At 44.1% G+C, this 26752-nt stretch overlaps 1 protein-coding gene across 1 annotated transcript in view; it reads left to right on the top strand.

Annotated features, from left to right (window-relative positions):
* cryz (crystallin, zeta (quinone reductase)) overlaps nt 1-25168 on the top strand; it is a 61195-nt gene extending 36027 nt beyond the window's left edge. Inside the window, exons 3-9 of the mRNA XM_068036572.1 lie at nt 1833-1985; nt 7898-8061; nt 10342-10393; nt 12209-12358; nt 14317-14418; nt 17728-17823; nt 20577-25168. Coding sequence (XP_067892673.1) covers nt 1833-1985; nt 7898-8061; nt 10342-10393; nt 12209-12358; nt 14317-14418; nt 17728-17823; nt 20577-20738 — 879 coding nt within the window. The 3' untranslated portion in view covers nt 20739-25168. The remainder of the gene's footprint in view (nt 1-1832; nt 1986-7897; nt 8062-10341; nt 10394-12208; nt 12359-14316; nt 14419-17727; nt 17824-20576) is intronic.
* Nucleotides 25169-26752: the final 1584 nt, after the last annotated feature.

The following is a 26752-nucleotide window of genomic DNA, read 5'->3' as shown; positions in this document are numbered from 1 at the left end:
AGATCAGCCATGATCTTATAGAATGGCGGAGCAGGCTCGAGGGGCCGAATAGCTCCTGGTACGTATGTTCAGCCGTGAACTTATTGGATGATGGAGCAGGCTTGAGAGGTCCTGCGGCCTACTCCTGCTCCTATTTCTTCTGTTCTTATCCTACCTGATCTGAAGGTGCACTGCAGACGATGCAGTAAAATGGTTGGAGAAAGCCTGACCCAAAGTTGCGGGCAACAGCATAACCAACAAGCCCCGAGTCCTAATAGTTTGTGGCTGATAGCCAACTGGCTAAGAAATCACTTGACTTCCTATTCCTTTTGTGCCTTTTCTATTTGTCTCTTATTCTCAAGAGTGAATCGTTACTGTGCAGATGGAGGCCATTTGGCCTGTTGTGTCCATGCTGGCTCTCAGCAAGAGCAACTCGCCTAGTCCCATTCCCCTGCCTTTTCCCAGTAGCACTGCAAATTTTTTCTCTTCAAATGATTATCCAGTTCTCTTTTGAAGGCCTCAATTGAATCTGCCTCTACCAAACGCTCAAGCAGCGCACTCCAGATCCTAACCACTCGCTGTGTAAAAAAAGTTTTTCCTCATGTCACCTTGTCTTCTTTTGCCAATCACCTTAAACTGGTGTCCTCTGGTTCTCGCTCCTTCACCAATGGGATCAGTTTCTCTCTATCTACTCTGTCCAGACCCCTCATGATTTTGAACACCTCTATCAAATCTCCTCTTAATCTTCTCTTCTCTAAGGAGAATAGCCCCAGCTTCTCCAACCTATCCACGTTACTGAAGTTCCTCATCCCTGGAACCATTCTCAAGAATCTTTTCTACACCTCTAATGCCTTAACATCCTTCCGAAGGTGTGGTGCCCAGAACTGGACACAATACTCCAGTTGAGGCCGAAACAGTGTTTTACACAGGTTTATCATAACTTCCTTGTTTATGTACTCGATGCTCCTATTTGTAATTCCCAGGATACCAATGCTCTGTTAACTGCTTTCTCAACCTGCCCTGCAACCTTCAGTGATTTGTAGACATAAATACCCCCAGGCCCTTCTGCTCCTTCAGCCCCTTTAGAATTGTGTCCTTTAATTTATATTGCCTCTCCTCGTTTTTCCTATCAAAATAAATCCATTTACACTTTTCTGCATTAAATTTCATCTGCCACTTGTTCACCAGTAATAAAATATAAACAATTTGGAAGGAACTTTCGAAAAGGAATTGGATGTAGACTTATCATAGAATCATAGAGAGATACAGCACTGAAACAGGCCCTTCGGCCCACCGAGTCTGTGCTGACCAACAACCACCCATTTTAAACCATTAATCCCATATTCCCATACATCCCCAACTTCCCTCAATTCTCCTACCACCTATCTATACTAGGGGCAATTTACAATGGCCGATTTACCTATCAACCTGCAAGTCTTTGGCTGTGGGAGGAAACCGGAGCACCCGGCGGAAACCCACGCGGTCACAGGGAGAACTTGCAAACTCCACTCAGGCAGTACCCAGAACCGAACCCGGGTCACTGGAGCTGTGAGGCTGCGGTGCTAACCACTGCGCCACCGCTTGAAAAGAAATTTGCAGGGCCATGGAGAAAGGGCGGTGGGGGGCTATGGAACCAATTGCTTTGTTCTGTTGAATAGCCAAAAGAGGTACGAGAGGCTGAGTGGCTTTCTTCCATGTTGTGATTTATATGCTGAGCATATAAATTTCTGCACAGTCTGGATCTCTACTTGTTGGTTTATGGGGCTGAATTAGAATGGCCTGTTGTGGACTGCGGCCAACAGAATTTCTAACCTAATCTTTATGAAGACTAAGGATGTTCTTTGCCGCCTTAGGTTCTAATCAGAGTCCATGCTTGCGGTGTAAATCCAGTTGAAACGTACATCCGTTCCGGATCCTATGCTAGGAAGCCATCTTTGCCCTGGACACCTGGAAATGATGTAGCAGGAGTCGTGCAACAAGTGGGACAAAATGTCAATAAATTTAAGGTAATTTGTTATATTATGTGATTGTCTTAAAATGGCTCCCCATCTGAAAAATTGTTTGCAGCCTGTTTTGTGGCAAATGTTTTGTTTCTCTTAACAACTCTTAACTCACCATAACTTGTTTATACCTTTAATACCTTTAATGTATTAAAGCATCCCAAAGTGCTTCATAGGAGCACAATCAGAAAAAAATTGACACCGAGCCGCATAAGGAGATATTAGGACAGGTGACCCAAAAGCTTGATCAAAAATGTAGGTCTTAAGGAGCATCTTAAAGGAAGAAAGGGAATTCCATAGATTAGGACTTTGGCAGCTGAAGGCACAGATGTCAATGGTGGAGCAGTGCAAATTGGGGATGCTCAACAAGCCAGAATTGGAGGAACATGTAGATCTTGGAGGGTTGTAGGATTGGAGGAGGGATGAAGGAGGTTACAGAAATAGGGAGGGCAAGGCCATGAATTGAAAACAAGAATGAGAATTTTAAAAATTGAGGCATTGCTGGATTGGGAACCAATGTAGGGCAGCGAACACAGAGGGTGATGGGTGAACAGGACTTCGTTTGAGTTAGGAAACGGGCAGCAGAGGAGGAGAGAGAGGTTGCAGGTTGAGAGGTTTAGGGCCTAGATGGCCGAAAGCACATCTGCCAATGGTGGGGCAGAGGAATTCGGGAATGTGCAAGAGGCCAGAGTGGAGGAACGCAGAGTTCTCAGAGGGTTGTAGGGCTGGAGGAAGAAACAGGGAAGGATGAGACAGTGGAGGGATTTGAACAAAAGGAAGAGAATTTTAGATAAGATCAAAGTCTTGCCAGGGCTTGATACTGTTCCCATCTGTGGGGAGCTTTATTTGCCTTCATTCTTGCACTCTTAGACAGAAACACGGGCCCAACCTCCCCATTTCCTACATCTTCAGGTTTTTGCAACCCAAACTTGATGTCATGGTTTACCACCTCTATTATCCTACTTTTTCTACTTCCAAAAAGGCCTTGCCTCTTCACTTTTTTTATTTTGTTCATGGGATGTGGACGTTGTTGGTATTTATGCCCATCCCTAATTGTCCTTGAGAAGGTGGTGAGCCGCCTTCTTGAACCGCCACATTCCATCTGGTGTGGGTACACCCACTGTGCTATTAGGGAGTTCCAGGATTTTGACCCAGCGACAGAGAAGGAACACTGATATAGTTCCAAGTCAGGATGGTGCGTGACCTTTAGGGGAACTTGCAGGTGGTGGTATTCCCATGCATCTGCTGTCCTTGTCCTTCTAGATGGTAGAGTTTACAGGTTTGGAAGGTATTGTTGAAGGAGTCTTGGCGAGTTACAGCAGTGTATCTTGTATACTGCTTATCTGACATCCAGTACTGGATGAGCAGAAATTTCCTACAATTAAATATTGGGAAGACTGAAGCCATTGTTTTAAGTCCCTGTGCCAAACTTAGTTCCCTAGCTACCAACTCTATCCTTCTCCCGGGCAACCGTCTGAGTTTAAACCACTAAAATAAAAGCAAAATACTGTGGATGCTGGAAATCTGAAATAAGAACAGAAAGTGCTGGAAATACTCAGCAGGTCTGGCAGCATCTGTGAAGAGAGAAACAGAGTTAATGTTTCAGTTCTGTGACCTTTCATCAGAGCTGAAACGTTAACTCTGTTTCTCTCTCCACAGATGCTGCCAGACCTGCTGTGTGTTTCCAGAACTTACTGTTTTTATTTTATTTTAAACCAGACTGTTCTCAACCTTGGTGTCATATCTGAACCCGAGATGAGCTTCCAATCACATATTCGTGTCATCACTAAGATTGCCTACTTCAACCTCTGTAACATCACCCAACTTCACCCAATCTCAGCTCATCTGCTGCTGAATCCCTCAATCATGCCTTTGTTACCTCTCAGCTTGAGTATTTCAATGCACTGCTGGCTGGTCTCCCACATTTTAACCTCCGTGAACTTGGTGTCATTCCAAAACTCAGCTGCCCATATTTTAACTTGCACCAAGTGCCATTCAACTATAACCCCTGTGCTCGCTGACCTATATTGGCTCCTGGTCAAGCAACATAATATTTTAAAATTCTTATCCTTGTTTTTAAATCCCTCCATGGCCTCACTCCTCCATATCTCTGTAATCTCCAGCTCCTCAACCCTCCAAGAAACCTGTATCTAATTCTGGCCTCTTGAGCATCCCCGATTTTAATTGCTCCACCATTGGTGGCTCCGCCTTCAGTTGTCTGAGTCCCAAGCACTGGAATTCCTGTCCTACACCTTTCCACCTCACTTTCCTCCTTTAAGACTCTCTTTAAAACCTACCTCTTTGACTAAGCAGATGGTCAACTGACCTAATATCTCCTTTGGTGGCTCGGTGTCATATTTTCTTTTATAATGCTCATGTGAAGTGCCTTGGGATGCTTTATTACATTTAAGGTGCGTTAGCAATACAAGTTGCTGTAGATGATAGATTCTGCTGCTACTGTGTGCTGGTGTTGGAGCGAATCAGTGTTTAAGGTGGTGGATGGGGTGCCAATCAAGTGGGCTGCTTTATCCAGGATGGTGTTGAGCTTCTTGAGTGTTGTTGGAGTTGCACTCATCCAGGCAAGTATTCCATCACACTCCTGACTTGTGCCTTGTGGACAGGCTTTGGGGAGTCAGGAGGTGAGTTATGTGCCACAGAATTCCCAACCTCTGATCTGCTCTTGTAGCCACAGTATTTATATGGCTGGATCAGTTAAATTTCTGGTCAATGGTAACCCCCAGGATGTTGATGATGGGGGATTCAGTAATGGCAATGTCATTGAATGTTAAGGGGAGATGGTTGGATTTTCTCTAGTTGAGATGGTCATTGCCTGGCACTTCTGTGGCACGAATGTTACTTGCCACTTATGAGCCCAAGCCTAAATGTTATCCAGGATTTGTTGCATGCGGAAAGGGACTGCTTCAGTATCTGAGGAGTTGCAAGTGCAATCGTCAGCGAACATCCCCACTTCTGACCTTATGATGGAGGGAAGGTCATTGATGAAGCAGCTAAAGAAAGTTGGGCCTAGGACACTACTTGGAAGAACTCCTACAGCAATGTCCTGGGACTGAGATGATTGGCCTCCAACAACCACAACCTTTGTGCCAGGTATGATTCCAGCCAGTGGGGATTTTACCCCTTGGTTCCTTTTGACCATGATTTTACTCGAGCTGCTTGATGCCACACTCTGTCAAATGCTGCCATTGGTGTCAAGGGCAGTCACTCTCATCTCATTTCTGGAATTGAACTCTTTTGACCTTGTTTGAACCAAAGCTGTAACGGGGTCAGGAGCCAAATGGCCCTGGCAGAACTCAAACTGAGCATCAGTGAGCAGGTTATTACTGAGTAAATGCTGCTTGATAGCACTGTCGACAACACGCTGCATTACTTTGCTCATGAGTGAGAGTAGACTAATGGGGTGGTAATTGGCTGGATTGGATTTGTCCTGCTATTTGTGGACAGGATGTACCTGGACAATTTTCCACATTGTTGGGTAGATGCCAGTGTTGTAACAGTACTGGACCAGCTTGGCAGGGACCCAACTAGTTCAGGAGCACATCTGCAGTACTACAGCCGGGATGTTGTCAGGGCCCATAGCCTTTGCTTTTCACATGGAGTGAATTGAATTGGCTGTAGACCAGATTCGGTGATGCTGGGGACCTCAGGAGGAGACTGAGATGGATCATCCACTCAGCACTTCTGGCTGAGGATGTTTGCAAATGTTTCAGCCTTGTCTTTTGCACTGACGTGCTGGGCTCTCCCGTCATTGAGGATGGGGCTGTTTATGGAGCCTCCTCTTCTGATTAATTGTCCCCCACCATTCATGACTGGATGTGACAGGACTGCAGAGCTTTGATCTGATCCATTGGTTGGGGGATCACTTAGCCCTGTCTATAGCATGCTGCTTCTGCTGTTGAACATGCATTTAGTCCTGTGTTGTAACTTCACCTGGTTGGCACCTCATTTTTAGGAAATGAACCAGGTGCTGCTCCTGGCATGCTCTCCTGCACTCTTTGTTGAACCAGGGCTGGTGCCCTGGCTTGATGATGGTGGTAGAGTGAGGGATATGCCAGGCCATGAGGTTACAGATGGTGGTTGAATTCAATTCTGCTGTTGCTGATGGCCCACAGTTCCTTATGGTTGCCCAGTTTTGGGCTGTTAGATCTGTTCTGAATGTGTCCCATTTAGCATGGTGGTAATGCCACACAACATGATGGAAGGTGTCCTCAGTGTGAAGACAGGGCTTCGTCTCTACAAGGACTGTATATTGGTCACTCCTATCAGTACTATCATGGACAGATGCATCTGTGTGAGGTAGATTGGCGAAGACGAGGTTAATTAGGTGTTTCCCTCTTATTGGTTCTCTCAGTACTTGCCACAGGCCCAGTCTGGAAGCTGTGTCCTTCAGGACTCACCAGCTCAGTCAGTAATGGTGCCACGGACCCACTCTTGGTGATGGAAGTTGACGTCTCCACCCAGAGTATGTTCTGTGTCCATGCTACCCTCACTCCTACTTCAAGTGGTTTTCAATATGGAGGAGTACAGACTCATCAGGTGAGGGAGAGTGGTAAGTAGTATACAGCAGGATGTTTTCCCCTCCTGTGTTTGATCTGATGCCATGAGACAGGCAATGTAGAGGACTCCCAGGGCCACTCCCTCCTGAGTGTAGATCACTGTGCCACCACCTCTGGTGGGACAGGACATATCCAGGGATGGTGATGGAGGAGTCTGGTATGATTCGGTGAGTATGACTATGTCAGGCTATTACTTGACTAGTCTGTGGGACAGCTCTCCCAATTTTGGCACACGACCCCAGATGTTAATGAGGAGGTCTTTGTAGAGTCATCTGCGCAGGGTGTGCCTGTTCCCTTTCCAGTGCCGGGTGGTCCATCTGGTTTTATTCTTCTTTGACTTTTCTTTAGTGGTTTTGATACAACTGAGTGGCTTGCTCGGCCATTTCAGAGGGCAGTTACGAGTTAACCACATTGTTATGGGTCTGGAGTCTCTTGTAGGCCAGATCGGGTGAGGATGGCATATTTCCTTTCCTGAAGGACATCAGTGAACTTGATGGGTTTTGTTGATAATCCAGTAGTTTCATGATCATCATGACTGAGACTAGCTTTTTATTCCAAATTTATTAATTAATTGAATTTAAATTTCCCCAGTTGCCCTGGTGGGATTTGAACTTGTGCCTCTGGAACATTAGTCCTGGCCACTGCATTACTGGTTCAGTAACATCACCACAATGCTACCTTCACGTTGGTTAAATAAAAACACATCTGACGCAATAAAAAATGAGTTACCTAATGTATTCCATACAAGATCAGATCGCTGGAAGCTCTTTATAATACGATCCTCCAGGTTCATGTGTTTTGTGTGTTCTGTTGTAATGAGGTTTATTACAGCAATTGATATAATGTGAAAAGATAATATGCTGCATACAGGGAATCGAGACTAATTAGAGTTTTAGGTGAATCAGGGTTAAAGAAAAGTGGATAATTGGATCAGGGTATGTAAATGTAATTTAGTCCCTATTTTCTGTCCCTATTTTTAAATAATGCTTCTAAATTCATATTCTAGTTAATAGTTACATCACAAAACTTGAGGCAAGTTAGGAAGCAGAGTTGGTTGGAGCATTGGATTTCTTGTAAAGGATCAGAAGCTGGGAGACACAAAACTGGGGTACTTCAGCACCACCACTGACAGGAGGATGTTATTATAGTATGACAAGTTTACATAGGCAGTTTCCATTATAAAGGTCAACAGAGGAATTTATAGTGGAAAAAGGTTGACGGGTAGTGTGTGTAGTATACTATAAAATAATGTATTGTTATGCTCTAGATTCAGTAAATTTTAAACATTTTGAACAGATTTAAAATGAAATATCTTGTCAATAAATCTGTCCTTCTTGCTCCGAGAAAGGGGACCGTGTTTTTACAAGTGGAACCATCACTGGTGGATATGCAGAGTATACAGTCGCTTCAGATGACAGCGTTTACCCCTTACCAGATAATCTTAGCTACAAGGAAGGATCGGCTATCGGAACTCCTTACTTCACTGCATATCGAGCGCTCTTGCACAAGTAAGACACCCATAACTCTAAAACAACATAAGAAATAGGAGCTGGAGTAGGTACTTTAACCTTTCGAGACTGCTCCATCATTCAAGAAGATCATGATTGATCTACCTCAACTCCATCTTCCTGCACTACCCCCATATCCCTTAATTCCCTTCATACCCCAAAAAATCTATTGACCTCTGATTTGAATATACTTAACCGACTGAGCATCCACAGCTGTCTGGAGTAGAGAATTCCAAAGATTCACAACCCTTTTAATGAAGAAATTTCTCCTCAACTCATTCCTAAATGGCTGACCCCTTATTCTGAGGCTGTGACCTCATGTTTTAGATGCCCCAGCCAGGGGAAACATTTTCTCAGCATCTACCCTGTCAAGTCCCTTAAGAATTTTATGTTTCAATGAGATCACCTCCCATTCGTCTAAACTTCAGGGAACCTGGGCCTTGTCTACTCCAATCTCTCCTTATAGGACAATCCCCTCATCCCAGGAGCCTGTCTAGTGAACATTTCTTGCCCTCCCTGTCAGGCAAGTATGTCCTTTCTTAGGTAAGGGGACCAGAACTGCACACATTACTCCAGGTGTGGCCTCACGAATGCCCTATAATAATATCGACTGTAATTTATTTTACCATGAAAGATGTCACAGCATTGTAGGAGATGCATTGCCTTTACCTGTTGATGTATACCTATACATCAGACTCTTGTTGGTTCCAATGTCTGTATCATTTATGGCCAGTGAACAATATGTAGTGCAGCAGCATAAAGAAAATTAGGCCCCTACGTTGTCTGGTAGTCAACAAAAAAAGAATGTTACCAGGTTACAAAGCCCTACTTGAGATGGACAGTGACATTTATAAACATATAAAATTGACAAGCAACAAAAGATTGCTGGACCATCAAGCCAGCCCCACACCTTATGATGACTGGAGCATCATGACTGGACTGTTCCTACCCCTCACAGTCATGTACACTCCTGAGGTAATAGAACAGAGAAAATCCCAGGGCCAATAAGAGAAAAAAAATACCCTGGAATATTCCCCTCCAACTCATTCAGGTGATGAATCCAGTCCAGGAGATGATGGCACATATTAATGATAATTGATAATTATGAAACATTTTGCCTATAAATACTGCAAAATTAACCATTACTGAATCAGCCAGAAGTTCATAATGAGTGCTGTCACTGTGTAGCCCAGGCATAGTAAGCTCTGTGACTGGAACTTCAAATTCTGAAGTAAACAATATGCAGTCCATTTACGTCTTTGATTATTCCGCTGTATGTGTTCCATCAAATGAAATGAACAAAGAGGATTTGACAAGTGATTTGGGAGATTAAGAACATGGGAACCAGAGGAGGCCGTTCAGTCCCTTGAACCTTTTTTGCCATTCAGTTTGATCATGGGCTGATCTGTATCATCTCCATTTATTGGCCTTGATTCTGTAATCCATAGTACCATTGACAACAAAAAATCTATCAATCTCAGTTTTGAAACTTTTAATTGACTCCCAGCCTCAACAGCTTTTTTGGGAGGTGATTTCCATTGCCCTTTGTGTGAAGTGCTTCCTGACATCACCCTTGAATGGCCTAGTTCTAATTATAAGGTTTTGCCCCCTTGTTCCCGCACTGGAAGAAATAGTTTCTATCTACCCTATCGTATCCTTTTTTTTATTCGTTCCTGGGATGTGGGCATCGCTGGCTAGGCCAGCATTTATTGCCCATGCCTAATTGCCCTTGAGAAGGTGGTGGTGAGCTGCCTTCTTGAACTGCTGCAGTCCATGTGTGGTAGGTACATCTACAGTGCTGTTGGGAAGGAAGTTCCAGGATTTTGATCCAATGACAGTGAAGGAATGGCGATATAGTTCCAAGTCAGGATGGTGTGTGGCTTGGAGGGGAACTTACAGGTGGTGGTGTTTCCATGCATTTGCTGCCCTTGTCCTTCTAGGTGGTAGAGGTCGCAGGTTTGGAAGGTGCTGTCGAAGGAGCCTTGGTGTGTTGCTGTAGTGCATCTTGTAGATGGTACACACTGCTAATCATGCTAACCATCTCAATTACGTCAACACTGAATTTTCTGTACTCAAGGGAATACAAACCTAAATTCTGTAGATTTCCACACTTGCCTGGTGCAGTTGGATTTGCTGTCTGGTTCCCATAGTTTTGGCAGAAGTCACCCCAAAGATAGTGCAAGTGCTGGCATCTAAATAGTGACCAATCACCAGCTTCAGTTCCAGTTGTGGAGACATACCAAATGAACACTCTCTCATTGGGACTCCTTTCTGTTTTAGAGCCCGTGTGAGGGCGGCAGAGACTGTTCTGATTCATGGAGCGAGCGGAGGGGTAAGCTGCATCGGCTTAAGCCCACGAGTTCTGGGGAAAATCATATTTTTGCTGTAACTTTTTATAACAAACGATGTCACTACCGGTTGCCGACCTTTTCCTCGCTAAGCTCCAGCTCTCTGGAATTCTCTCCCTAAATTGGGTTGCCCTGCTATCAGCCTCCCTGAATTCCAGAGTCCATCTCTTTGATATCCTCTTCCTCCTTCCCCCAGTTCCTCCTTTATCCTGTTGGTACCTCAGAGAGAGTAAGGTTCCATTCACTATGGTCTGAATTTTATATTCCCTCCGCCGAAATTGGCGGGTGGGCGAGTGGGCCGCATGTCATGGAGCCGCCGTTATCCTAAGCACAGTGGCTCATTTAAATATTTAAATAATTTAAATAGAAAGGTCAGACCGTCCCCCCCGGATGATGTGGAGGCGGCAGGCTGTCCGTCCCAGGCAATGGCATCAGCTGCTGGCGCCACAGTGGCGCAGTGGTTAGCACCGCAGCCTCACAGCTCCAGCGACCTGGGTTCAATTCTGGGTACTGCCTGTGCGGAGTTTGCAAGTTCTCCCTGTGACCGCGTGGGTTTTCGCCGGGTGCTCCGGTTTCCTCCCACAGCCAAAAGACTTGCAGGTTGATGGGTAAATTGGCTATTATAAATTGCCCCTAGTATAGGTAGGTGGTAGGGGAATATAGGGAAGGTGGGGATGTGGTAGGAATATGGGATTAGTGTAGGATCAGTATAAATGGGTGGTTGATGGTAGGCACAGACTCGGTGGGCCGAAGGGCCTGTTTCAGTGCTGTATCTCTAAATAAATACATTTTTAAAAGGCTTTGAGCCCTACCGTTACATTTAAATATCTAAAGCTAAAGTGAATTAAAAAAAAATGAAATACATTTATTTTGCCCCTCTCCCACGTCCTAATAACAATTAAATTGATTACTTGCCCTCTTCCCCTCCCTCCAAAATGCTTACCTTGTCCACCTGACCTTCCCCGCCTCCCCCCCCCACCCCAAAGTGCATAAACTTTAACCTTAAACCCTTCCCACCATCCCCTACACCAATGATGTTACTTTTCCCCCTTCACACACCCCCCCCCCCCCCCCCCCCCCCACCGCACTGAGAAGATTACCTCCTCCCTCATCCCCACAGGTGCTCCGTCTCGTTTCCCCGGACAGGGATCCAAAGGCGTGGGAGTGTCGGCCAGTGGCAGGAAGATTGCAGCGGGACAGAAGGCGGCATAAATATGATTAATGCATTCATTTCCATTTAATTAAATATGTAAATGGGGGGGACCCATTGCTGAGCGGCGGGGGTGCCGCCACAAGGCCTTGCCGTCGCCGGTAATATCAGGCCAGGGCCAACACGCAACAGTGCGTGTTGGCCCTCTCCCGGAGGCATTTTCCAGCAGCACCTCCCCCAAGCTATCTAATTACTCCCATTGTATTTCATATTGTATGTGTTTATGTTTGAAGTCACCCTGTGCGATATTGGTGTCAAACAAGTTGCTATGAAATTTCCTTTTTTTGTTACTTTTTCTCATGAAGGTGATGAGCTGCTTTGTTAAAATCGATGGTACAATCCCGTTGTATTAATAGTGCACAGCGCAATCTCGGTGTTGCTTTTCGTGACTCGAATCCACGTGCAAAAAAAAATCTCAATCAGAAATGCAGTCTGGAAAAAAATTGTAATTGGAATTTGGATTTCTGTGCTTATTTGCTTGCAGCAGTTGGAGAGCAGAGGTATTGTGTTTGGCTGGAGCAGGCTGTCTCATGAAACTGAGAAGCTGCCTCCATGAAAGGTAATGCATAATTATTGTGCTGACTTTCAGGTTGGGATCGCAGCCTGTCAGATTGCCAGAGCCTACGGCCTGAAGGTGCTCGGTACAGCCGGGACTCAGGAAGGACTCAGTCTGGTTCAAAAGAACGGAGCTGACAAGACTTTCAATCACAGGGAGACTGGCTACATTGATAAGATCAAGGTACAGACCCAGCACTTCGAAATCTCCATTGGTCATGCATTCATTTATATTTACATTTCCTAAGGCTTCGTGGTTTCAAAACGACGAGTTAGCCGACTGAATAAAGACTCCGTGTTGCTGGCCGTCCTGTCAGTCTTGTTTCTGGCTCCTGGCAAACAGGATTAAAAGGATGGTGTTGCTCACATGTCTGATCCTGGCCAGGGCATTTCAAGTAATCAACAACTGTGTAAAAAGAAAGAACTTCCATTTATGCAGCACATTTCATGACCTCAAGACATCCGAAAGCACTTTACAGTCAGTGAAGTACTTTTAGAAGTGTAGTCACTATTTGTAATATAGGCAATTTACGCACAGCACACTTTCACAAACAGCAATGTGATAAATAAGCAGGTAATCTGTTTAAATTATGTTGGTTGAGGGATAAATATTGGCCCCAGGACACAAGGAAGAACTCCCTGCTATTCTTCGAAATAATGCTCTGGAATCCTTTACATCCACCTGAGAAGGCAGAAATGGCTTTGGTTTAATGTCTCATCCAAAAGACTGCACCTCTGACAATGCAGGGCTGCTTCAGTACTGACCCTCTGACAGTGTAGGGCTCCCTCAATACTGCACTGAGAGTGTCAGCCAAGACTTTGCATTCAAGTTCCTGAACTGGGGCATGAACCCACAACCTTCTGACTCAGAAGTGAGTGCTACCCACTGAGCCACCTATCTCCAGAAAGGTCAGTAAGTACCTTGAAGAATGATCTGGAGGACAGCTGTTATGGACCAATGAGGATTACAGAAATATTAATAGCTTAGTCTATTTGAGTTTTCTCCAGATACGTTAGGGAAGGAACTTAAAGTTGGGGATGTTGGGAGGGGGGGGAAGAAGCCATGTAGAACAATGGGCCGAATGGGTTGAAAGGCTTTTTCTTGCTCTTGACTTTCTTACGCTTGCTGACAAGGTCACTGTCTTTCCCTCATCAGGTTCTCTCCCCTGCGCTCTTCAATACTGTCACAATCACATCTCCTCTCAAAGAACAAACTCCATCCTCTCTCCAACTACCTCTCGGGCTGCAACTTCCTTTTCTTCTCCTGTCCATTTTGGATAATTCCTGGCCTCCGGAGGAATGCACTGAGGTCAGACAATCAGCAGACAGGGAGGACTGGGTTTGTGTAGTGCAAACAATCATTCATGACTGAAAAGATGGACTGTGACCATAAAAGCATTTACGGTGAACGATCTCCCACTGCACAGTTTAGGTCAAAGTCTGAGTTTCTTCATTACTTTGTTTAGCAAATATTTGTTGCTGCTTCAAATCCATTAAGTTGATTATTAACCTGAGTCATAAAGTTTTGTGAGTTCAAGTCTCAGTCCAGAGACTAGAGCAGAAAATCTAAGTTGACACTCCAATGAGGGAGTGCTGCACTGTCAGATGTGTTGTCTTTCAGATGAGACATTATGCTCTCTAAGGTGAATGCAAAAGATCCCATTGCACTATTTTGAAGAAAAGCGGGGGAGTTCTCCCCAGTTTCCTGGCCAATATTTATCCCACAAACAACATCACTAAAACAGTTTGTGAGGTAATTATCTCATTACTATTTGTGGTATCTTGCTGCGCACAAATTGACTCGCATTTCCTACATTACAACAGTGACTACACTTCAAAGGTACTGTCTTGGCTGTGAAGCACTTTGGGACATCCTGAGGTTGTGAAGGGTGCTATAGAAATGCAAGTTTGTTTGTTCTTTTGATCATTAGACTTCATTATTCATACACAACTTTGGTTTTGCTAAGTTGACCAAGTAGTTTATCGAAGCAATTCAGTTTTGAGTAAGAATGGAAAAAGGAGAGTCACTCCAAATATTAATCAACATAAAAATATTTTAATTCAGTTGGTTAGATAATTGCACCTTGATTAGTATGATTATTTATGTGTATCTAATTATTAGCCTGCACTTTTTCTGTGAAGGAATATACAAGAGGTCGAGGAATAAATGTGATCATAGAAATGTTGTCCAATGTGAATCTGAGCAATGATCTGCAACTCCTTTCAAATGGTGGACGAGTGATTGTAAGTACGAGGTTATCGAACAGCGTAATCGCATAGTAACTGATTAAATTGGTGCTGTAATTGATCTATTTATTGACCATAGAAACAAGAATCGGCCATTCAGCCCCTCAAGGCTGCTACATATACCCACATCTCCATCTAATCCACCATTCAATTGGATCATAGCTGATCCTAATTCCACTTACCTGCCTTGATTCCGTAACCCTTAATACCCTTCCCCAGCAAAAATCTGTTGATCTTAGTTTTGAAAATTTTAATTGACCCTAAGCATCCAAACCTTTTTGGGGGAGAGGGCTCCATATTTCCACAAGCGTTTGTGTGAAGATGTGATTCCTGACATCACCCCTGAACAGTCTAGCTCTAATTTTAAGGTTATGCCCCTTGTTCTGGACTCCCCCGACCAGAGGAAATGGTTCCTCTCAGAAAATGCTGGAAACGCTTAACAGGTCAGACCACGTCTGTGGAGAGAAATAAAACAGTTAATGTTTCAGTTCGATAAGTTTTCTTCAGAACTGACAAAAGGTCATCAAACCTGAAATGTTAACTCTATTTCCATCATCTCCACTGATGGAATCTACATCAGGTTACTCACAGGTGGAAAACTGGACACACAATAAATAAAAATAGAAAATACTGGAAACACTCAGCAGATGTAGCAGCATCTGTGGAGAGAGAAACAGAGTTAACGTGTCAGGCCAATGACCTTTAATCAGAACTGGAAAAAGTTAACAAATATAAGTTTAAAGCAAGTATGGAGGCAAGAAAAGGGGAAGGAGAAAAGAACAAGGCAAATCGTGTTTAACTAACTTGATTTTTTAGATGAGGTAATGAAGAAGGTTGAAGAGGGTGATGTGTATATGGAAATCCAAACAGAATTTGATAAAATGCCTGATAATGGACTTGCCAGCAAAGCTAAAGCCCATGGTATAAAAGGGAGAGTGACAGCATGGATACAAAGTTGGCTGAGTGATAGGAAACAGAGAGGAGTGGTGAACGGTTGTTTTTCAGACTGGAGGAAGGTATATAATGGGTTACTTTTATTTTATTTAGCGAATGCAAATCCTTGGAGCCAAGTGATAGCCTCTTCATTTGCTGAGTTTAAGATGATTAGTCTGCCACTTAGTCTGTAGAGGGGACACTCCTTGGTAATGTGAAACATTGTGTGTCTCCACAAATGCATAAGGAGTTGTACTGAGGCCCTAGCAGTAGAGGTTGGCTGCGCAGGGGCCCTGGCTTGTCCTGAACCTGTTTAGCAAGGATCACTCTCACCGCGGTAGCCATTCAACAGATGGGATTTGTCATAAGGAACTTGTTGGTGACTTTGCGTGTTTCCCATTCCTTGATCCAAAGGATGTCTGCTGGTAGATCTTTCTCGGTAAAGTTGCTCCATATGGGGCGCCAAGATGGAAGGGGGGGCAATAGCTGGTTTGAACATATCATTACGGAGTGGTAAGTGAGTTGGGGTACTAGGACCACTACATTTCTTGATATATGCTAATGTCCTAGACTTGGGTGCATGGGGCACAATTTCAAAATTTGCAGACGCCATAAAACTTGGAAGTATTGTGAACCGTGAGGAGGATAGTAGTAGACTTCAAGAGGATATAAACAAGCTGGTGGAATGAGTAGACACCTGGCAGATGAAATTTAATGCAGAGAAATGTAAAATCTTACATTTTGGTTGGGAGAACAAGGAGAGGCAATATAAATTAACGGGTACAATACTAAAGGAGGTGCAGGAAAAGAGAGACCTGAGAGTCTGTGTGCACAAATCCATTGAGGGTGGCAGGACAGGTTGGGAAAGTGTTTTAAAAGGTATACAGGATCCTGGGTTTTATAGAGGCATAGAGCAAGGAAGTTAGAATGAACCTTCACAAATCACTGGTTCAGCCTCGACTGGAGTATTCTGTCCAATTCTGGGCATCAGACTTTAGGAAGGATATTAAGGCATTGGAGAGGTAAAGAAAATATTCATGTGAATGGTTCCAGGGATGAGAGACTTCAGTTATGTGGATAGACTGGAGAGCTGGGCTGTTCCCCTTAGAGAAGAGGAGATTTGATAGAGGTGCTCAGAATCATGAGGGATCTGGACAGCATAGATAGGGAGAACCTGTTCCCATTGGTGGAAGGTTTGAGAACCTGAGGGCAATGCTTTAAGGTGATTGGCAAAAGAATCAACGCTGACCTGAGGAAAACCTTTTTTTAACACAGCAAGTGGTTAGGATCTGGAATGCATTGCCTGAGAGTGTGGTGGAGGCAGATTCAATCATAGCTTTCAAAAAAGAATTGGATAAGCACCTGAAGAGAGAAAATGTGCAATGCTACAGGTTAAGGGCAGCAGTGTCGGACTAGCTGAATTGCTTTTGTAGAGAGCTGTCATGAACACAATGGGCCGAATGGCCGCCTGTGCTGTAACCATTCTATGAATCTAACAAAATGGAAGATCTTTGATTGGGTGGAAGAGAGGAGAGATTAAATGACAAAAGGGAAGATGGTGCAAGGCAAAAGGAGGTGGTAATGGGACAAGTGGAGAAACAAAAGATGTATCAAAAGGAGGTGTAAATGGGATAAGCAGAATTATTACCAACAGCTGCCCCCCCCTTAAAAACAAAAAAAATGGATGCAAGGTTATCATCATAAATTGTTGAACTCTGTTGAGGTTGGAAGACTGGAAAGTGCTTAATTGAAAGATGACGTGCTGTTCCTCAAGCTTTGACTGAGCTTCATTGGAAATGCAGGAGGCCAAGGCCAAAGTGGGAATGGAGCGAGGAATTAAAATAACAGCAAAATACTGCAGATGCTGGAAATCTGAAATAAAAACAAGAAATGCTGGAATCACTCAGCAGGTCTGGCAACATCTGTGGAAAGAGAAGCAGAGTTAACGTTTCGGGTCAGTGACCCTTCTTCGGAACTTCTTAGGAATTAAAATGACTGGCGACTGAAAGCTCATTAACTCTTTCTCTCTCCACAAATGCTGCAGACCTGCTGAATATTTCCAGCACTTTCTATTTTTATTTCAGGTTTCCAGCATTCGCAGTATTTTGCTTTTGAAATAGGGTAGATCGAGAGAAACTATTAAATCCTTTTAATCAATTTAAGCACCTTAATTAGATTACCCCTCAATCTTCTATACTTAAGGGAATACAAGCCTTGCCTATGCACCCTTTCTTCATAAATCATTTTGGTGAATCTGTGCTTCACCTCCTCCAAGGCCAGTACATCCTTGCTGAGGTGCTGTGCCCAGAAGTGAACGTAGTTTGAAGTAAGATGTATGATTTGCACTGCAGTTACAGCTGCTTTTTTCTGCAGATTGTAGGCTGCAGAGGTTGCATTGAGATAAATCCCAGGGACACCATGGCTAACGAGTCCAGCATCATTGGGATTGCATTGAGTACTGCAACTAAGGTAAGAAGGACACTTTTCAAATGATTGCTTTACGGATCAGAGGGTAGAGTTGTCACACTGACTCGTAATGCACCTGTAACTCATTTCTCTCTGCGGCACAGTGTTGCAGTGGTTAGCACCGCAGCCTCACAGCTCAAGGGACCCGGGTTCAATTCTGGGTACTGCCTGTGACCGCGTGGGTTTTAGCCGGGTGCTCCGGTTTCCTCCCACAGCCAAAGACTTGCAGGTGATAGGTAAATTGGCCATTGTAAATTGCCCCTAGTGTAGGTAGGTGGTAGTGAATATGGGACTACTGTAGGGTTAGTATAAATGGGTGGTTGTTGGTCGGCACAGACTCGGTGGGCCGAAGGGCCTGTTTCAGTGCTGTATCTCTAAATATAAATATATAAAAATATTGTTACAATGCAATGTTAACCAAACAATTTACACCTTCATCAAAACAGCAGAGAAGAATTTGCTGTAAGAGTGTTAACGCATAGGAACAATTAGAATTTCTACCATCCCACGTGTTTAAACAACCATCGCAGACATTTGTCCTTCTTAAATTTATTTCCTTGACATTTATCCTCTCCCCAACAACTACAAGTTAATTAGGAGCAGAGCACAAGGTTTATCAAATTCCAGTCTGGTACTACATGTGTTACTTAACCCTGTGCTCACTGACCTACATTGGTTCCCGGTCTGGCAACACCTCAGTTTTAAAATTCTCATCCTTGTTTTCAAATTGTGTGACAGTCATGGCGCAGTAGGCAAAACTGTCACCTCTGAGTCAGAATGTTGTGGGTTCAAGGCCCACTCCATATGCTTGAGCACAAAAATCTAGGAAGAGCTACTGTCAAATGGGCAGTACTGAAGGAATGCTGCACTCTTGGAGGTGCTATCTTTCAGATTAGATGATAAGCCAAGGTCCTGTCTGCACTCTCAGGTGGACGTAAAACATCCCACAGGCAGGGGAGTTATGTCCGGTGTCCTGGCCAATGTTTATCCCTCAGTCAACATCACAAAAACCGATTATCTGGTCATTATCACATTGCTGTTTGTGGGAGTTTGCTGTGTGCAAATTGACTGCTGCATTTTCTATATTACAATAGTGATTACACCTCTGAAGTACTTTATTGGCTGTAAAGCACTTGGGGCGTCTTGAGTCTAAGACATAGTCTAAGGATACAGGGTAAACCTTTCAGGACTGAGATGAGGAGAAATTTCTTCACCCAGAGAGTGGTGAGCCTGTGGAATTTGCTACCACAGAAAGCAGTTGAGGCCAAAACATTGTATGTTTTCAAGAAGGAGTTAGATATAGCTCTTGGGTCTAAAGGGATCAAAGGATATGGGGCGAAAGCGGGAACAGGTTACTGAGTTGGATGATCAGCCATGATCGTGATGAATGGCGTAGCAGGTTCGAAGGGCCGAATGGTCTACTCCTGCTCCTATTTTCTATGTTTCTATGAGTCACAGAGTTATACAACACAGAAACAGGCCCTTCGGCCCATCGTGTCTGTGCCAGCCATCAAGCACCTAACTATTCTAATCCCATTTTCTGGCGCTTGACCCGTAGCCTTGTATGCGAATGGCATTTCAAGTGCTCATCTAAATACTTCTTAAATGTTGTGAGGGTTCCTGCTTCTACCACCCCTTCAGGCAGTGCGTTCCAGATTCCAACCACCCTCTGGGTGAAAAAATGTTTCCTCAAATCCCCCCTAAACCTCCTGCCCCTTACCTTAAATCTATCCCCCTGATTATTGACCCCTCCGCTAATGGAAAACGTTTCTTCCTATCTAACCTATCAATGCCCCTCATAATTTTGAATACCTCAATCAGGTCCCCCCTCAGCCTTTTCTGCTCTAAGGAAAATAACCCCAGCCTTTCCAGTCTCTTCACAGCTGAAATGCTCCAGCTCAGGCAACATCCTGGTGAATCTCCTCTGCACCGTCTCCAGTGCAATCACATCCTTCCTATAGTGTGGTGCCCAGAACTGTATACAGTACTCCAGCTGTGGCCTAACTAGCGTTTTATACAGCTCCATCATAACCTCCCTGCTCTTATATTCTATGCCTCAGCTAATAAAGGCACGTATCCCATATGCCTTCCTAACCACCTTATCTACCTGTGCTGCTGCTTTCAGTGATCTATGGACAAGTACACCAAGGTCCCTCTGACCCTCTGTACTTCCTAGGGTCCTACCATCCATTGTATATTCCCTTGCCTTGTTAGTCCTCCCAAAATGTATCACCTCACACTTCTCAGGATTAAATTTCATTTGCCACTGCTCCGCCCATCTTACCAGCCCATCTATATCGTCCTGTAATCTAAGGCTTTCCTCCTCACTATTTACGACACCACCAATTTTCATGTCATCTGCGAACTTACTAATCATACCTGTTATATTCACGTCTAAATCATTAATGCACACTACAAATAGCAAGGGTCCCAGCACCGGTCCCTGCGGTACACCATTGGTCACAGGCTTCTACTCGCAAAAACAACCCTCGGCCATTACCCTCTGCCTCCTGCCACTAAGCCAATTTTGGATCCAAGTTGCCAAATTGCCCTGGATCCCATGGGCAATTCCTTCTTAACCAATCTCCCATGCGGGACCTTATCCTGTGAAGCACCTTGGGACATTTTACTATGTTAAAGGCGCAATGTAAATGCAAGTTTTTGCTGCACATAGGGTCTTTAAAAACCTCGGATGTCCCAAACTGCTTTCATGATGAACAAATGGCAAATTCTTTGAGTCTTTCTGTCTGTTGCAGGAGGATCGGTTAGAGACAGCAGCTGCACTCCTTGCAGGAATGGAAGTGGGTTGGCTGAGGCCAGTGGTGGGGCCAGAATACCCATTGGAGAAGGTGGCTCAGTCTCACGAGGACATCATTAAGGGATCTGGAGCGATGGGAAAGATGATACTTGCAATGTGATCCGCCTGTCCTGCAGGAAGAGCATCGCAGCCCAGCGAGCTTCAGATCACCCCTGTAGAAACCAAAAGAGGATCTTTTAATATTCCCAAGTACCGGGATATGGTTTTTTGGGGGTGGAGGGGGGGTGGGGGGGAGGTGTGGAGTGTGAGTTGTGTTTAAGCACGCCCATTCTCTCATCACATGACCTGATTGCATCTGCATTTTGCACTTAATTCAGGCAAAAGAATGAATGATAATGATGTTTGATGATTTAAGCCTTGTTACTCTGGCCATCATTGTAGGGAGCGGGATTGATGGACCTGCGGTCTTTTCCTGCTCCATCAATTTTGTGTGTTCATTATACTGACTGTGCCTAAATTCAGAAAACAACAGTCAGAAGACAAAAGGGGAATTACCTAGCAAGCCACTCAGTTGTCAAGGTCAATTAGGGATGGGCAACGAATACTGGCCTTGCCAGCGATACCACATCCCATGAAAGCATTAAAAAAAATTGCTGTGGCTTCTGACTGCAGTTTAAACACTGCTAAAAACTTCCTCCTCTCCCGTTATTTAAATGCATTTATTTTCACCTCTTAGCGCCTCATTAAAATGGCAGGGGGGCAATTCCTAATGAGTGCAGGCAGGTGTTGGCACAGTAAATGCCCTGACATCAATTCCGACATCAACACATTCTCAGTCAAGCACAGAAGATGCCTGCCAAAACTTGGTTAAATTAACATTTGTGCTCGAAGCCCCTGAATACATCCCACTTGGTGGCTATTACATGTGTGTGTGGACAGGTGGTCTGATTTACATTGTTACAGGGATTAGTCCCAGCACCATCATGTTTATATACACAGACTCGTATGTCAGATGGCCCACTTGCCTTGTGACAGGTTCAAGATTGGAATGTATTGACATCTGAATAGAGAGGACTGTGAGATCCAGTACAGATGTTCAAAATAATAGTGTTTTGATAAATAAGAGAGAAATTGTTTCCAGTGGTAGGAGGGTCAGTAATCAGAGATTACAGATTTAAGTTAATTGACAAAAGAACCAGAGGCAAGATGAGAATTTTGTTTTATGCAACATGTTGTTAAGATCGGAATGCTCTGCCTGAAAGGGCGGTGGAAGCAGATTCAATAATAACTTTCAAAAGGAAGTAGGATAAATACTTGAAAAGGAAAAAAAAATGCAGGACTGTGGGGAAAGAGCAGGGGAGTGGGACTAATTAGATAGCTCTTTCAAAGAGCCAGCACAGGTATGATGGGCCAAATGGCCTCCTCCTATGTTGTAAGATTCTATACTGTGATAAAGACACTACATGCACTGTGAAGAAATGTGTTACTGCCAAGGTTACTGAGACAAAGGGGAGCAAGTGAGAGCCACTGGTTGTGTGTTGATGCTAATGTGCTTTTGTTACTGTATCACCCAGTATACTCATGCACACGTTCATCAGTCTCCCCCTATTGGTGTCTCCATCACTCTCTGTTCAGTCTCACATTTATCAATCTCCCCCTATTGGTGTCTCCATCACTCTCTGTTCAGTCTCACATTTATCAATCTCCCCCTATTGGTGTCTTATCACTCTCTGTTCAGTCTCACATTTATCAATCTCCCCCTATTGATGTCTCTATCACTCTCTGTTCAGTCTCACATTTATCAATCTCCCCCTATTGATGTCTCTATCACTCTCTGTTCAGTCTCACATTTATCAATCTCCCCCTATTGGTGTCTTATCACTCTCTGCTCAGTCTCACATTTATCAATCTCCCCCTATTGGTGTCTTATCACTCTCTGTTCAGTCTCACATTTATCAATCTCCCCCTATTGGTGTCTTATCACTCTCTGTTCAGTCTCACATTTATCAATCTCCCCCTATTGGTGTCTCTATCACTCTCTGTTCAGTCTCACATTTATCAATCTCCCCCTATTGATGTCTCTATCACTCTCTGTTCAGTCTCACATTTATCAATCTCCCCCTATTGATGGCTCTGTCACTCTCTGTTCAGTCTCACATTCATCAGTCTCCCCCTATTGATGTCTCTGTCACTCTCTGCTCAGTCTCACATTTATCAATCTCCCCCTATTGGTGTCTCTGTCACTCTCTGTTCAGTCTCACATTTATCAATCTCCCCCTATTGGTGTCTTATCACTCTCTGTTCAGTCTCACATTTATCAATCTCCCCCTATTGGTGTCTCTATCACTCTCTGTTCAGTCTCACATTTATCAATCTCCCCCTATTGGTGTCTCTATCACTCTCTGTTCAGTCTCACATTCATCAGTCTCCCCCTATTGATGTCCCTGTCACTCTCTGTTCAGTCTCACATTTATCAATCTCCCCCTATTGATGTCTCTGTCACTCTCTGTTCAGTCTCACATTTATCAGTCTCCCCCTATTGGTGTCTCTATCACTCTCTGTTCTGTCTCACATTTATCAATCTCCCCCTATTGGTGTCTTATCACTCTCTGCTCAGTCTCACATTTATCAATCTCCCCCTATTGGTGTCTTATCACTCTCTGTTCAGTCTCACATTTATCAATCTCCCCCTATTGGTGTCTCTATCACTCTCTGTTCAGTCTGACATTCATCAGTCTCCCCCTATTGGTGTCTCTATCACTCTCTGTTCTGTCTCACATTTATCAGTCTCCCCCTATTGATGTCTCTGTCACTCTCTGTTCAGTCTCACATTCATCAGTCTCCCCCTATTGATGTCTCTGTCACTCTCTGTTCAGTCTCACATTTATCAGTCTCCCCCTATTGATGTCTCTGTCACTCTCTGTTCAGTCTCACATTCATCAGTCTCCCCCTATTGATGTCTCTGTCACTCTCTGTTCAGTCTCACATTCATCAGTCTCCCCCTATTGATGTCTCTGTCACTCTCTGTTCAGTCTCACATTTATCAGTCTCCCCCTATTGATGTCTCTGTCACTCTCTGTTCAGTCTCACATTTATCAATCTCCTATTGGTGTCTCTATCACTCTCTGTTCAGTCTGACATTCATCAGTCTCCCCCTATTGGTGTCTCTATCACTCTCTGTTCTGTCTCACATTTATCAGTCTCCCCCTATTGATGTCTCTGTCACTCTCTGTTCAGTCTCACATTCATCAGTCTCCCCCTATTGATGTCTCTGTCACTCTCTGTTCAGTCTCACATTTATCAGTCTCCCCCTATTGATGTCTCTGTCACTCTCTGTTCAGTCTCACATTCATCAGTCTCCCCCTATTGATGTCTCTGTCACTCTCTGTTCAGTCTCACATTCATCAGTCTCCCCCTATTGATGTCTCTGTCACTCTCTGTTCAGTCTCACATTTATCAATCTCCTATTGGTGTCTCTATCACTCTCTGTTCAGTCTCACATTCATCAGTCTCCCCCTATTGATGTCTCTGTCACTCTCTGTTCAGTCTCACATTTATCAGTCTCCCCCTATTGATGTCTCTGTCACTCTCTGTTCAGTCTCACATTTATCAGTCTCCCCCTATTGATGTCTCTGTCACTCTCTGTTCAGTCTCACATTCATCAGTCTCCCCCTATTGATGTCTCTGTCACTCTCTGTTCAGTCTCACATTTATCAATCTCCTATTGGTGTCTCTATCACTCTCTGTTCAGTCTCACATTTATCAGTCTCCCCCTATTGATGTCTCTGTCACTCTCTGTTCAGTCTCACATTCATCAGTCTCCCCCTATTGATGTCTCTGTCACTCTCTGTTCAGTCTCACATTTATCAATCTCCCCCTATTGATGTCTCTGTCACTCTCTGCTCAGTCTCACATTTATCAATCTCCCCCTATTGGTGTCTCTGTCACTCTCTGCTCAGTCTCACATTTATCAATCTCCCCCTATTGGTGTCTCTGTCACTCTCTGTTCAGTCTCACATTTATCAATCTCCCCCTATTGGTGTCTCTATCACTCTCTGCTCAGTCTCACATTTATCAATCTCCCCCTATTGGTGTCTCTATCACTCTCTGTTCAGTCTCACATTTATCAATCTCCCCCTATTGGTGTCTCTGTCACTCTCTGCTCAGTCTCACATTTATCAATCTCCCCCTATTGGTGTCTCTATCACTCTCTGTTCAGTCTCACATTTATCAATCTCCCCCTATTGGTGTCTCTATCACTCTCTGCTCAGTCTCACATTTATCAATCTCCCCCTATTGGTGTCTCTGTCACTCTCTGCTCAGTCTCACATTCATCAAGCTCCCTGTTTTGGTGTCTTTATCACTCTCTGTACTCACACAGCTTTTTCTATCCCCAGACTTCAGCTGGTCTCCCACTCCCTTCTCTGGGGAACCTGGTCCTTGCCTCTATAAACTGGTGTTGCTGTGGCACAATCAAATGGGGTCTTTTATGCAGGTTACCTTATTTGCGAATTTATGGGATTGAATGGCTCTTTGTGAATGATTCGCAATGTCTTGGTTAATGTCTTAATAAAAATATAAATTGTAAAATTTCTGCTGTGCTTACTGTGTGGGCGTTTAGTACATGTGGAGCATGGAACAACACAATGACTTAGGAAGATAGGAACAGGAGTAGGCCATTCAGCCCCTCGAGCCTGTCCCGCCATTCAATGAGATCATGGCTGATCCGCGGCCTAACTCCATATACCTGCCTTTGGCCCATAACCCTTAATATCTTTGCATAACAAACATCTTTCTATCTCAGATTTAAAATTAACAACTGTTCTAGCTTCAACTGCTGTTTGTGGGAGAGAGTTCCAAACCTCTACCACCCTTTGCGTGAAGAAGTGCTTCCTAACATCTCTCCTGAACGGTCTGCTCCTAATTTTTAGACTATGTCCCCTAGTTTTAGAATCTCCAACCAGTGGAAATAGTTTATCATTATCTAGTCTGTCTTTTCCTGTTAATATCTTGCAGACTTCAATCAGATCACCCCTTAACCTTCTAAATTCTAGCGAAAACAGGCCTAATTTGTGTAATCTCTCCTCGTAACTTAACCCCTGTAGTCCAGGTATCATTCTTGTAAACCTACGTTGCATTCCCTCCAAGGCCAATATATCCTTCCTAAGGTGTGGTGCCCAGAACTGCTCACAGTACTCCAAGTGGGGTCTAACCAGGGTTTTGTACAGCTGCAGCATAACCTCTGTGTCTTTATACTCCAATCCTCTAGATATAAAGGCGAGCATTCCATTAGCCTTATTGATTATTTTCTGCACTTGCTAGTGGCATTTTAAAGATCTATGCACCTGAACCCCAGGTCTCTTTGGACAACCACTGTACTTAACCTCTTCCCATTTAGAAAGTACCCTGCTCTATCCTCTTTTGGTCCAAAATGGATAACCTCACACTTGCCCGCATTGAAATCCATCTGCCACAGTTTTGTCCACTCACCTAGTCTGTCAATATCTCTTTGCAATTTTATGCTATCATCTAGACTGTCAACAATGCCGCCTAACTTTGTATCATCAGCAAATTTGGATATATGACTTACTATGCCATCATCCAAGTCGTTAATGAATAATTGAGGCCCCAACACAGATCCCTGTGGGACACCACTAGTTACATCCTGCCAATCGGAGTACTTACCCATTATCCCCACTCTCTGTCGCCTACCACTCAACCAACTTTCTAACCATGTCAATAATTTGCCCTCAACTCCATGGGCTTCTACCTTAGTAAACAGTCTCTTATGTGGGACTTTATCAAATGCCTTCTGGAAGTCCATATAAATAACATCCATAGACATTCCCCTGTCCACTACCTTAGTCACCTCTTCAAAAAATTCAATGAGATTTGTCAGGCATGACCTTCCCGTCATGAATCCATGCTGGCTATCCCTGATTAACTGAAATTTTTCTAGGTGTTCAGTCACCCTATCCTTGATTATAGACTCCAGCAACTTGCCCACCACAGATGTCAGGCTAACAGGTCTGTGATTTCCTTGGTTCCCCCTTTCACCCTTCTTAAAAAGTGGGGTGACATGTGCAACTTTCCAATCCAGAGGGACCACTCCTGAATCTAGGGAATTCTGAAAGACTATAGTTAGGGCATCTACAATGTGCTCCCCTACTTCCT

Source organism: Heterodontus francisci, chromosome 8 (assembly GCF_036365525.1).
Source record: "Heterodontus francisci isolate sHetFra1 chromosome 8, sHetFra1.hap1, whole genome shotgun sequence".
NCBI lineage: Eukaryota > Metazoa > Chordata > Chondrichthyes > Heterodontiformes > Heterodontidae > Heterodontus > Heterodontus francisci.
Note: the sequence above shows the minus strand (reverse complement) of the source record. Positions and strands in the feature narration are given on the sequence as shown.